Source organism: Callorhinchus milii, unplaced genomic scaffold, assembly GCF_018977255.1.
Source record: "Callorhinchus milii isolate IMCB2004 unplaced genomic scaffold, IMCB_Cmil_1.0 Scaffold2, whole genome shotgun sequence".
NCBI lineage: Eukaryota > Metazoa > Chordata > Chondrichthyes > Chimaeriformes > Callorhinchidae > Callorhinchus > Callorhinchus milii.
Window position 1 is genome coordinate 36,763,481 of NW_024704743.1, and position 14,297 is coordinate 36,777,777.

The 14,297-nt window shown below is 44.7% G+C and overlaps 1 protein-coding gene across 1 annotated transcript in view; it reads left to right on the plus strand.

The window, feature by feature from the left end:
• The window catches only part of ulk4 (unc-51 like kinase 4), a 261,176-nt gene that overhangs the window by 201,861 nt on the left and 45,018 nt on the right, over positions 1-14,297 (plus strand). The window contains exon 32 of the mRNA XM_042332045.1: positions 2,489-2,594. Coding sequence (XP_042187979.1) covers positions 2,489-2,594 — 106 coding nt within the window. The remainder of the gene's footprint in view (positions 1-2,488; positions 2,595-14,297) is intronic.

Here is a 14,297-nt window from a genome sequence, read left to right on the forward strand (position 1 = left end):
GATGGAGTTCCAGAGGGTGGAGGCAGAGTGGCAGAAGGTCCGCCCGCCAATGGTGGGGCGGGGGGCGTGAAGCAGGCCGGAGCCCGCTGAGCGGAGGGAGCGGGAAGAACAGTACGGCGTTAGGAGGTAACGGAGGTAGGGGGGAGCGAGGCTATGGAGGATTTTGAAGGTGAGGACCAGGATCTTGAACTGTAACCTCTGTGTGACGGGAAGGCAATGGAGTCGGGCGAGGTTGGGGTGATAGGGTAACGGAGCCTGGTGCGGAAGGGGATACAGGCTGCAGAGTTCTGGATAACCTGCAGCCTATGGAGGGAGGAGTTGGGGAGGCCGACAAGCAAGGAGTTTGCATAGTCAAGACTCGATGGTATGAATGTGTGTATGAGGGTTTTAGTGGCCTGCGGTGTGAGACAGTGGCAGGACCCGGGCGATGTTGCGGAGGTGGGGGAAGGCAGAGCGAGTCATGGCACCGATGTGGGGTAGAAAAGATAGTTGAGGGTCAAACAAGATGCCAAGGTTCCGGACTGGCTTAGAAAATGGAGTGTGCAACCATGGATGGTGATGCTGTCAGCGCCTGAGGTGTGGAGGGCAAGGAAGAAACAAAGCTGGAATGCAACGACTCGTTCCAGGACCTCGGAGAGGAAAGGGAGGTTGGAGATGGTCGGTAGTTTGAGATATCAAACCAAGATCACATCTGCCTATTTATAAGGGTGTTAAAGATCCTATGGCACTATTTTAAAAGAGAAGAGAGTTTCATTCAGTGTCTTGGCTTGTCATTTTGCTGTAGATGGCTTGATGATCTGGAATCTGAGCCAGGCTGTATACAGTGCAATCTTGTTATAAAGTACAACAACCTGCACTTATATAGAGCGCAGGGTAGCATCTCAGAGCAATTACAGTAACACAGTTGGTTTGCTCCCTGCATTATACTAAGGAGCAATAATGCGTTTTACTGTGTATGTGCACAAATAACCTACCTTCAGGTCCCTAGAGTGTCACTTCCTCTTTTCTGCGCATGTGTAAAGCAGCATATGAAGTGATGGGAAACAAGCAGGCCAGCGTGGGTATAGCCCTATGAACAGGAGCAGCAGAGTTATAATTATAATAATAATAATAATTCTTATATTTGATATAGTGCTTTTCACGTCTTCTAGATGTCTCAAAGCGCTTCACAGAATAGACTGTAAAGTGAATTGACTGTATATTTGTGGGCAAAATGCGGCAGCCAATTGCGCACAGCAGTGTCCCACAAACAGTCGTGGATTGAAAATGACCGATTTATTATTGTTTTGGAGGGATTATTATTAGACGTGTGGAGTAAGTAAACTTAAAGTAAATTATAATGAAATCACGCGAGAATGAAGCACATTATAGCAGGGCTGCATTGAATGTATACAGTATTTCATGGTACTGTTGATGATTTATCAGTCTGCCTGCCCATGGGACTTACAACATATTTCTGTGATTATTTTGTGATTCTTCCCAATGCCTTGGGACGTCCTTCCGACATAAAAGGCGTTCCTACATAAATCAATTTGTTGTTTGCTGTTGTTCTTGTTACCACTCAGCTCCTGAAACCAAGTCAAATTCCGTCCTTCCTCAACTTTCACACATATTTTTGAAAGGAGGCAATGGGGAACCATGGCTGATTTTCCCCCTCCCGGGGGACACAAACAATTGTAGTGCCACAACTGGTAATGTGACTAAGCAGCTAATTCAGCACAAACTAATAATTGAACCCGGGATTTTCCATTTCTTAATAGCTCAGTTTCACAGTATGTAATGTTTGTGCAGCTGAGCCATCGGAGGGGGTAGGACATGCCTTTTTTTGTTTGGGTTTGCACCTCCATCATCAGACAGCCTTCTTCTATGTAACATGTCCATTGTTGTTCAGGACTGGCTATTGCCTCAGCAATTCACCCTACACTGGTGCATGCCTATCGTTTTCCTCTATGAAAACAAGGGCCAAAAGTGTTCAGAATATGATCTACAAAAAAAACAGATGGCCAGGGTTGAATTGCAGGCATGTATGAGGGTACCTCATTGTTTTTGGTCTTGAATGTGAAATTGTGTCTTTGTCACTCATACAAATTTCAAATTAAAAGAAACACAGCACCATTAAAAGCACCTGCAATTCACTACCCAGGTATAAGTGACATACAAGTGTCAGCCTGCTTCTGATTTACAAGGTAGTGGGTTCAAGCCCCAGGTCGGGAATTTGAACACACAGTCTAAGATGATACTGGAATATATTGCTGGGGGTGGGTGGGGTGCTGCATTGTTGCAGTGGCCATACTTTGAATGAGACATTAAATGAAGAGCTTGTCTGCCTGTTCACGTGAACATTAAAAATCTCATGGGACTATTAGAAGACAGCTATATCAAACGCAAAGATTATTGTCATATGTTCTTTCATGTTTTGAGGTGACATGCTTTTTAGATTGCAAGACTCTTTCTAATTTTGCACTGAACTCATTTACCTGATTTACAGGAGCACCAAGACAACGTGCTGGGCAGCGCCATGCAAAATGTGGTATCGTTGTTCAACAATCTGATTGCCAGCAAAGACGCCAATATGAAATTATTCTACGAACAAGGTATGCATCGTTTTAGGTGGAAAACTGTTCTCAGATTAACAAATCCAAATTCAACAGGTCAAACGGCTGATTATTCAGCAAACTTAATCAAATGGTTTACTTTAAAAAATTCATATCATTTTATTAACCACCGGAGAATTAAACTATGATCTGACCCAAATTTTACCCTTCTGTGTAATAAATGGAATTATTATTATAATTGTTATCAGCTTTCAGATTCAGAATGCAGTAGTCAAATGTTTGTGTTTTTGCAATGCTGGATTCATTTAATATTGTAGTGAAATGTGCAACATGACAGCAATCCCTCGTTTACCTCAATCCATTACATTGTTTAGTGTTGTTCTCTGACAAAGAGTTCTTTAAATCACCCTCTTTATATCACACCTCTCAAAGACTGGTACACCAGGTTGATATTTTGACTAGTTGGCCACTTAATTGTGGACTTCAGAGTTCTGCAGACCGTAGGTCAACAGTTACGGTAAAACACATGGAAACTGATTAGGTTAAAGTGTTATGTAAAAGCATGTTTGCAGAAATATGTCTGAGATTAAAAATAACACAGCAAAACCTGTACAGGTTACCAGGTAAAAATTAAGTACAGTTTCTTCAAAATTGTCCATTACTACAGTATTCAAGGTTTAACTTGGGTTTGCGCGATATTAATTTTTTTTAAAATTAGAGTGACAATACAAAGGAATTGTGAATATATTTATAATTGTGTGAATCACACACTGGATCACTCTGACACAAAAAGTTTTGTTACAGAAATAATGTATGGCTTAAGAACAAAAGAAATGCCATAGTCTTGTCATCACAGTTTTTGAACATTTTCTTTTTATATTCCATGCATTTCAAATTGAACTGCAACGTAATTGTCTGCAGCAAGGCTTTTAACCAGGGCTGTAAATCGGTAAATCCTTTTATTCTATGCAAATTCTAAACATGTATTGTTAAGAGTTCAGGAAAGGAACTGTACATTATTTTCACCTGGTAATCTGTATGGGTTTTTCTGCATTATTTTCAATCTCAGACATATTTCAGTAAACATGTTTTTGCATAACCCTTTAATCTTATCAGTGTTTCCACGTGTTGTACTGTAATCATTTACGTACTGCCCACTGAAATCCAAGGTCCTTAACTAAATGCCCTACAACAACAACAACAACAAAATTACATTTGTAAAGCGCCTTTCATGTCGGGAGGACGTCCCAAGGCTCTGAACAGTCAGGGATCAGGACCCAAGCGTGAGGGTGCACGGTTGGGATGAGGGTGGGCAGAGGGGGTAGGAGCGCGGCTGAAGGCATGGTCAAAAAGGAGGGTCTTGAGTCGTGCCTTGAAGGAGGCAACGGAGGGAGCAAGGCGAAGGGATTGTGGGATGGAGGATGGTAAGGCAGGTCGGGTGGGAGACCTGGAGTCTACTGAGTTGAGGGAGTTGAGGGAGCAGACAGGTTGATAGGAGATCAGCAGGTCAGAGATGTAGGAGGGGGCAAGGCCGTAGAGGGCCTTCAAAGTGAGGATGAAGATTGTGAATTCTATCCTCTGAGGGAAGGGGAGCCAGTGGAGCCGAGCGAGGGTGGGGGCGATGGGGTCAAGGAGCCTGGTGTGGGAGAGGACACGAGCTGCAGAGTTCTGGATGATCTGCAGCTTGTAGAGGGAAGAGTTGGGGAGGCCGACAAGGAGTTTCCGTAGTCGAGCCTTGAGGTGACAAATGTGTGCATGAGGGTTTTGTCGGCCTGAGGGGTGAGGCAGTGGCGGAATTGGGCAATGTTGCGGAGGTGGGGTAAGGCAGAGCGGGTCATGACACGGATGTGGGGGAGAAAAGACAAAGTCAAAATGCTACAAAATCCCTACAAAGTCAAAATACTTTTGGACCCTCCTTACTGTAAGTATTGTCGTGTCTTTGGTCCCTCTAAATGTTCCAACAGGATTTTCTTCTTATTCAATAAAAAGACCTTCCCTATCAACAACAACAACAAATTACATTTGTGTAGTGCCTTTCATGTCAGGAGGCCTTTCCCAAGGCGCTGGACAGTCTGGGATTTGGACCCAAGATGGAGGTTGGGATCATGGGGTGGAGGGCAGGGGGTTAGGGGAAGGACGGTTGCCAAAGACGTGATCGAAAAAGAGGGTCTTGAGATGTGCCTTGAAAGAGACAAGCGAGGCAGAGGGGACTGTGGGATGGAGTTCCAAGGTGGGGGCAGGGAAGCTGAAGACCCGACCGCCGATGGTGGGACGGACTGGGCGGGGGACATGGAGCAGGCTGGAGCCTGCTGAGCTGAGGGAGCGGACAGGCTGATACGGAAGTTAGCAGGTCACAGAAGTAGAAAGGAGCAAGGCCGTGGAGGGCTTTAAAGGTGAGGACAATCCCCCAAATACAACAACAGGATTACATTTGATAGCGCCTTTCACGTCGAGAGAACGTCCCAAGGCACTGGACAGTGTAAATAGAATTGGTCTTTCACTTTGTGGCTATTTGTGGGACATTGATGTGTGCAAATATAGCTTTTAAGATACACTACTTTATAGTATGTCATGTGAAGCCCTTTGAGATGACTTCCCAGCATGAAATGCACTCTTATCAAATGTAAGGATTTTTTTATTGTTATTTTCAACACAATTGAATACATTGACTCAATTGATTCAATCTGATATACGGTTGCATTTGTGCTGGAAATTAACAGGACATTCAGCATTGTGTTCACTACTGATTACTACCAAGTGACTAATTCTGGAAAGCACATGCATGTTGGATATTAAGTGAAGACAGGATTGAACTTAAACAGAGAGAGCTGGGAAAACTCAGCAAATCAGGCAGCATCTATGGAGAAAGGAAAGTGAGTCAACACTTCAGCTCCACGACCCTTTGCCAGAACTGGGACATGTTGAGAGGGAGAGGCTTTTAAGGTCCACGCTGGACGTGCAAAACTCACCAACTCCCATAGACCACACCTCCTCCCACCCCACCTCCTGTAAAGGCTCCATTCCCATTTCCCAGTTCCTCCGCCTCTGCCACATCTGCTCTAACAATGCCCCCTCTCACACCAGAGCAACTGAAATGTCCTCCTTTATCTTTGACCAAGGATTCCCATCCACTGTGGTAGGCAGGGTCCTTGACCATGTCCGCCCTATTTCCCGCACCTCTGCCCTCACCCCTTTCCCCTCTTCCCAGAACCCTAATAGCATTCCCCTAGTCCTCACCTTCCACCCCACCAGCCTCAACAACCAACAATTAATTCTCCGCCATTTCCGGCACCTCCAGCGTGATCCAACCACCAAACATAACTTTCCCTCCCCGCCCTTTTCAGCATTCCAAAGGGACCGTGAATCCCTGGTTCATTCCTCCATCACCACCAACAGTTGCACTGCTCCAACCAGCACCTTCCTATGCCAGCTCAGGAGATGCAATACCTGCCCTTTCTCCTCCTCCAATACCACTGTCTAGGGCCCCAAACACAGTTTTCAAGTGAGACAGCGATTTACGTGCACTACCACCAAAGTAGTATACTGTCTTGTACAGAATACCATCTTGTGCAGCGTTCCTCAGGGCTCTGTCCTTGGTACCCTCCTCTTCAATATCTGTCATCACTCCTATCCTTCTCTGCTGAAAACATTTCTTTTCGACTGCATCTTTGGTCACCTTCCCACCCCTCCCCCTGGCTCGGTCCCAGGATCCTAAACTGTAAAGCACTCTGAGACGCCGTCCAGCGTGGAGGGCACTATATAAATCCAAGTTGTTGTTGTTGTACTCCCTAACTATTACCCCATCTCCAACCACCCCTTCCTCTCCAAGGTCCTGGAACGAGTTGTTGCTTCTCAGGTTCACTCCTTCCTACTCCCGCCACTTCCTTCTCGAACCCCTCCAATCAGGTTTCCGTGCCGCCCACAGCACAGAAACAGCCCTGGTCAAAGTGATAAATGACATTCTGTCCAGCTGCGACCAGGGCTCCCTCTGCCTCCTCATCCTCCTTGACGTCTCTGCTGCTTTCCACATCATCGGCCACTCTATCCTCCTCCACTGCCTCTCTCACCTCAACTTCCACAGCGCTGTCCTTGACTGGTTCAAATCGTACCCCTCACACCGCCTGCACTTCATCTCCTCAAACAGCTTCTCTAGCCCCCGGACTGTCTCGTGCGGCTTCCTCAGGGCTCTGTCCTTGGTTCCCTCCTCTTCAATACCTATATGCTCCCTCTTGGTGACATCATCCACAGACATGGGATCAACTTCTACATGTATGCGGATGACACCCAACTCTACCTCTCCGCCTCCACCCTTGACTCCAGGACCACTGCTGTCCTGACAGAATGTCTGTCAGACATCAAGTCCTGGATGAGAGCTAATTTTCTACAGTTGAATGTCAACAAGACCGAGGCTCTCCTGATTGGCTCCTGTCAGCGCCTCCTCACCTCAGGCTGACAGCATCACCATCTAAGGATGCACAGTCCACCTTACTAAGTCAGTCCGTAACCTTGGGGTCTTGTTTGACCCTCAACTATCCTTTCTACCCGCTCTGTCTTCCCCCACCTCCGCAACATCGCCCAGCTCCATCACTGTCTCACACCACAGGCCACCGAAACCCTCATACACTCCTTCATTACATTGAGGCTCGACTACGCAAACTCACTGCTTGTCGGCCTCCCCAATTCCTCCCTCCACAGGCTGCAGATCATCCAAAACTCTGCAGCCCGTGTCCTCTCCCGCATTTGGCTCCGCGACCCTATCACCCCATCCTTGCCCAACTCCACTGGCTTCCCATCACACAGAGGATACAGTTCAACAACAACAACAAGATTATATTTGTATAGCGCCTTTCACGTCGGGAGGATATCCCAAGGCGCTGAACAGTGCACAGCATTTCAGCAGTTCAAGATCCTGGTCCTCACCTTCAAAGCCCTCTATGGTCTTGCTCCCCCCCACTTATCCGATCTCCTAAACCCCAACCACCCTGTTCGCTCCCTCCGCTCAGCGGGCTCCGGCTTGCTTCACGTCCCCTGCCTTGCTCGCCCCACTATCGGACGGCTGGCTTTCCGCCACTCTGCACCCACCCTCTGGAACTCCATCCCGCAGTCCCTCCGTTTCACCCCCTCTCTTGCCACCTTCAAGACCCACCTCAAGACCCTCCTCTTTGATCGTACTTTCGATCTCCCTGCTTCCCCCCTGCCTTTCTCCCTACCCCATCCCGACCCTCAATTTGGGTCCATAACTCTGTCTGTCCAGCGCCTTGGGACGCCCTCACGACGTGAAAGGCGCTATACAAATGCAACTTCTGATTTTGTTTTAGTTTATGCCAGTGTTTAAATTCCACAGTCTCCACCCTTTCCTTACTCCCTCCCATATCCTTTTGTTCCCTTCTTCCTAATATGTCTAGCTTTCTCTTGCACCTATGATTCAACCACTGCTTCAGGAAATGAGCCCATATTCTCACTACTTTCTTAAACGTATCTTCTCTAGCGAAAATGGCCTAACCTATCCAGTCTATCTTGATCGCAGTAATCTGCCAGCCTTATCAACCTAGTGAACCTAAGGGTACTCTTTCCATCATTGCTATATCCTTGTTATAGAATGGCCACGTGGGTGTGGAATCCAAGGGCTGCAGTATTTGCAGATATGATTACGCCACCGTGCACTTCACCAGGGCCATTGCGCTGAGTTGGGCTGCCACTTACAACAACAACAATAAGATTCCATTTATTGAGCGCCTTTCACGTCGGGAGGATGTCCCAAGGCGCTGGGACGTACAGTCAATATACAGTCAATTCACTTTACACTTAAACACCATATTGCACGTTGCCTCAGCTTGTGCCTTGCTCAAGCTTATATCGGCAGTCTGCTTTTTTGGTCAGTCTGTTTTAGCAAATTACACATGGATACATTCATTATGAATACCAGCCCATAATCATGGTCACTTGGAACCACATGTGGCTGCACGGAGCTTGAATTTATTTTCTCCTCCTTGGCTCAAGGTAGAAGAGATGCTACGTTTCAGAATACAGCAAAGCTTCCCAAAAGCTTACAGGATAAATGCACTGCAATGTATGACACAAAGTCATGTAGACAGGTTTTCAAGGTTCATTTGCTGACTTGTGCTGAGTCAGCCGATCACACCCAACACAACAGTGTTTCAATACAATTGGGAAAGGACAGGATCAGGCTTGTTATATTGCCCCTCCTTTCCACCCAAAGTCAAATAACTTGCCAATACTAACGATTCCAGTTTACAGATACTGACTGGCCATCGGGGTGAGGTACTGGAGAGCTGCCAATGTTTGTGAACCTGCCAATATAAGTAATTTCTTTCAGGAAAGGAGAGGAGAAAATATGTTTACATGAGAACAGATGAGTTTCTTGCTTCTAATGAAAAAAACAGGCTCAATCCAATAGCCTTCTGACTTATGAAGATTCATATATGAAGAATGGCTGCTTGGATGGCATTTCAGAGAGTCCCATGCAGCCTTTTCCAAGTGACTATTCAACATCTGTAAGCTTGAATCATGATGATAGGCCAGCAGGGTGGGGATTCTGAAAGGATGAGATTAAATGGGTTAAAAGGTCTTCTTCATCCGAGACTCTCAACAACAACAACAAAAATCTGAAATACTAAATATGTAAGTATAGATAGTTGCAAACAATCACGTTAAAGCGATGTCCTCTCTATCTGTGACTAGGGCTCCCTCTGCCTCCTCGTCCTCCTGGACCTCTCCGCTGCGTTCGACACAATCGATCAGGCCATCCTCCTTCACCGCCTCTCCTCCATCATCTATGAGTGGGACCGCACTCGCTTGGTTCGAGTCCTACTTACAAACCGCCAGCACTACATTTCCGCAAACGTTTTTTTTCTCTTGCCCCCGCCCAGTCACCTGCTCCATCCTTCTCCCCCTTCCTCATCTATATGCTCTCACTCGGTGATGTCATACGTAGACACGGTTTAACCTCCACATGTATGTGGATGACACTCAACTCTACTTCTCCTCATCCAGCTGCGACGCCCAGTCCTCTGATGTTCTGTCAGCTTCTCTAACAGACATCAAGGCCTGGATGAGCGCAGATTTCTTACAGTTAAATGTCAGCAAGACGGAAGCCATACTCTTTGACTCCCATCGACGTTTTCTATCCCGAGATTCCAACCACGTCAACCTATCCGATCTGTCCTTAAAATTCTTTGAACCCACGTGTAACTTAGGTGTCAGGTTCGATCACCAGTTATCCTTCCTCCCCCACATTGGGTCCCTGAACAGGATCACTTTGCTCCACCTCCGCCACATTGCCCGTCTCGAACAATACTTACTCGACAAGCTGCCGAAACCCTTGTCCACGCTTTTATCACCTCTCGGCTGGACTACTATAACGCTCTCCTCGCCATCGGGCTCCACCATTGTTAAGCGTCTGGAACAATGCCCGGGGTGGAGGGCGCTATATAAATGCGAGTTGTTGTCATTGTTAAAGATCAAAACTCAGTATTAGAAACAAAATTTTAAAATGTTGCTACTTTGAATGCCCTTTATTCAGAGATAAAATGTGCTTTCAACAACAACAAATTGAATTTATATAGCAACCTCAATGCAGTATAGCGTCTCTGCGTGCTGAGAATATCATGGGGCTAGAGTTTTCTTGCAAACGCTGTTTGGACAAATCTCTCTTGTGAGATTACATGAAATGTAACCTGATACCAATGTCCTGGCTACATTTTCTCGAGGTGGTGAGAAACTTCAGTGTTGGAGCCACAGCAAACACAAGACATGATTTCTCCCAGCTCTGTAGGCACTTTGCAGATAACAGTTTGTTGCTACTTGCTTCTGTCTGTACTGCATTACTGACAATGGATCCTTTGTGAGCTGTTTCTGAAACTCCATAACCATTAAGTAGAATATGGGCCTCTCCTTCAGGAATAATAATCTAGTCCAGCACTAAAAATACCCACTGATATGTGTGAGTATCTGTGCTCGTAGGAATCTGCATGTGACACTCTAGACTATGTTGTGTTGCTGATTGATCACATTTAACTCTTTGAGGATTATAACCACATCTTTTGCACATGTCGTCCAAGCGTTTCTTCTTTGCTTCTAGCAGCTATGATTGAGTGAATGATTGAGGAGAGAACATNAAAGTGGGGGGGATGGGTGATGGAGATGGAATATAGAATCTACAAAGCACTCCAGTAGCAACACACTGTCTGGCCAATGGAAAAAGTGCCTACAATGTAAGCTCTTATCTGGGAAATGTCCTGTCCGGTACAAAATGTCACTGGACTTCGGCAAGGATTCAAGTTCTCATTGGACATGAAGTCTCATGAGATCGCATACCAGGGATTGCCTGGAGAGAAAACTGTTTATGCCGCAGTCACTTTTTCCAGCGGTCGTGCAGCGCCAAAACTGCCGTGGCACTGCTGAGATGCCAATGTGCAGTTAATTATTTAGTCAAAAGTTCTAAGTTCAGTAAATAACCAGGACAAAAAAAGACTCTGTGTAACTCAATTCATTAACATTATGATGTTGCTTGCCACCCTGCACAGCTGCAATGAAGATACAATCTGGAGTATTCCAGGGAGCAGAACATTACCCTTGGATTGAATACAAAAAACAACTTCATTCATGAATGCATTCCTTTGTTATACTGTATTTTCATTTTTGCTAGCTGGTTGCTAGTTCTTCTGTTTGTATCAGAGAAGCTAACAGGCAGCGTGTCTTCCATTCAACAGGTGACTAATGGATAGAAATTGGTTATGCATGTATTTCTATTATTTTATTATGATGCATGTATTTCTGAAACTGCTAATCAAATGTGTCCAGGATATTCAAGAATGCTTTGAAAGTCCCTCCCTCATTCTGCACAATATTTCAAATGCAAGGATTATTATGTTCAAGATTATTAGTACGTGGAAACATGCAGCAAGTGATAATATTAGCCACGATCAAATAAAAACAATAATTTACATTAATATAAGGCCTTTCACATCAGACATCTTGCAGTGCATCACAGAGAGGAAGTTCGAGAATGCCTTAGTCTCTATCCCTCCCTTGCTTCCTTCAAGGCACGTCTCAAGATCCTCCACTTTAACCGAGCCTTCAGTCACCCTTCTACTCCTACTGTCTCTGCCCTCCACCACTCCTGCTCAGGTCCAAATCCTTGACTGTCCAGCATCTTGGGACGTCCTCCAGATGTGAAAGGCGCTATACAAATGTAGTTTGTTGTTGGTTTTGTCTCAAAGTGCTTCACAGAGCTGACCTGGAACCTGAGTTTGGGGTGGAGCGAGCTGAAAGTCGGGAAGGTGAGGAAGATGTCCCCCCCTCATTGGCTAAAGTTTTCATTCTGTTCAGCCATCCTACAGATCATGACAATAATAGAGGTTCCTTCATATTGTTGTTATGTGCAGTATAATGAACACCGATAGAAGGTACAAGGCAATAGCACAATTGAAGCTCTCAAGTGACACTATGGTACTGGACTATTTATGGAATTTATTTTATTTTGAAGCTCGCTGTTGGGATACTTGGCACATCACTCCCTCCTCAAACATACACTTGAAGTCGCGGCACAGAACTTACATTCACTGCCATGCATTAATGAGAAAACAAGCGCTTGCCACGTGAAAGCTCTCTTCATACCTAATGAGTGGAACAGTCATAGCTCACTAACCTTTCTTATCTCTTTAAAGCTGCATGTTGTACATGACAGGATCGATTGATTTTCGTTTCTGGCATTCACTCGGATTTTGAAGGTTGGACTGCTTGTGGAGCATCACATAAAAATGCATGAGTTTTAGAGACAGGTGTCAAATTATTTAGTCAGTGTTGTGTGAAGAAATTAAAAATCTAAAGGAACTGACAGAAAATAGCTTCTGTATCGGGAGAGTGACATTACTTCTGGGGTTGTGGGAATTAGTGGAGCAAAGATTAAAAGGAACACAAATAGATAGTGCTCTTAAAGGACCTTTTCACTCATTCCTGCATATGAATCTGCATTAATATGGAACACTGTATAATGCAGTTAACCATAAACATACTGTAATCAAGTTAACCCAGCTATACTCATTTGTGATTTACAGATGATGTGGATGGACAGACCTTGAAATAGCAAGTAGTTGGGGTAATGGTTACTACAAGTATACTCTTAGGTACGCATTATTTTCGAAGCTGCAGAAGATAACCAATAAACTGTTCCCCCAACGTACTAGCGACACATTGTAATACAGAAGGTGTTCCATACAATACAATAATCTGCTATTTCTCACTGAATCACAAATGATGCCGAAATGAGGCTCAAAAAGAGTACAACTGCCTTAGGTTCATGAGAGTGAAGTAAACCCTAGTTGAGACCTCCATGAGGGGATGACTTTACTAGGAAAGTGCTGTGCACCAATGCAGATTCACTCTCCACGATTACCCCTAAACAGTTCTTGGGCATTCCATTGAACTCCACTGGAGTAATTTTAATGTAGTTATGAAACTAGTTGCATTACTGGCTCCTTAATAACATTGCTTTTAAAATAAACATCTAACCAGCATTTGGTAGTGAGTTCATGTCCAGAGGTGGTCTCAGCTCCAACCATTGCAATTTTGGAGGGAGAAATATAAATATTCTCTTCTCCAATTCACTTTACGACTGAAAAAGATTGCAAATCACTTCCAGGAGTATACAATGGGCCATATGGCCGAAACCATTGCTGGAATTGTGTGTTGCATGTACTGCATATAGATTTTCTAAAAACAAAAGACAACTATAAAACTGAATACAACCAGATGAACTATATGCTGAAAATAGACATTGGGAGTTTTTTTTAAGATTAGGGAATACTGAAGTAAAAACAACATACGCAGAATGTAGAGCAGGTCAATGAAAAAATATACTAACATATGGGTGGGCTGGAAAAGGTCCTTTATAGGAGAGCAAGTGGAATTCAACCAGGAGAAGAGAGACATTGGTAAAATGTCTGAAAAAGAAAAGGTAAAACAACATTCACAAATAGACATGGACTGGATCATTAACAGGAAAGGATGTTAAAAGATGATTGATGTGTGAGACAGCTGTAATAAAGCATGTAATTCTAGTGCAACCTAGGTTTTGTAAAAAAATACCTGGGGCTGAGGTGGGAACGTAGAGAAAACAATTAACATTTGAGGATGATTATTGTTCATGCCTGCAAAATGACAGGTGCCTCCAAAAGGAGATAACCTCCTGCAATGCACCGTATTAGCAGTGGGGAAGCTGAGGGTAGATTGGTCAGACTGGGAGATGTGGTTGACTTAATAATAATTCTTGCGTTTGATACAGTGCCTTATCACATCTTCGAGACGTCTTAAAGTGTTTCACAGAATATACTGTAAAGTGAATTGTTTCCAGACAAACCTGGGATGTTTGACAAAGAATGAAATGTTGCTCCCACTTTTTAAAGGATCCATTATTTGGTGACCAATAGAATGAGCCAGACTGCAATTCTATGGTCTGGGTCTTGTTGCTAATGTTTTCCTCTCTGACTCATTCAGGGCACAATTCCAATGTTCTCTTTGATATCTCACCTGAAGACCTATTCATGTCTGAGTCAAGGCAGTGACTGTCAACCGGTTGATTTGACTCTGGAGGGTATCTCAGCCAAGCTCAATCAGCTTTTCACCCAGCGCCATGGACTGCTGATTTTATTTGCTTCTCACTGTCACTGAGACTAATAGGAGTGCCCTAGTTTTCACCCCACCCAAGATAATTTTGCTCGA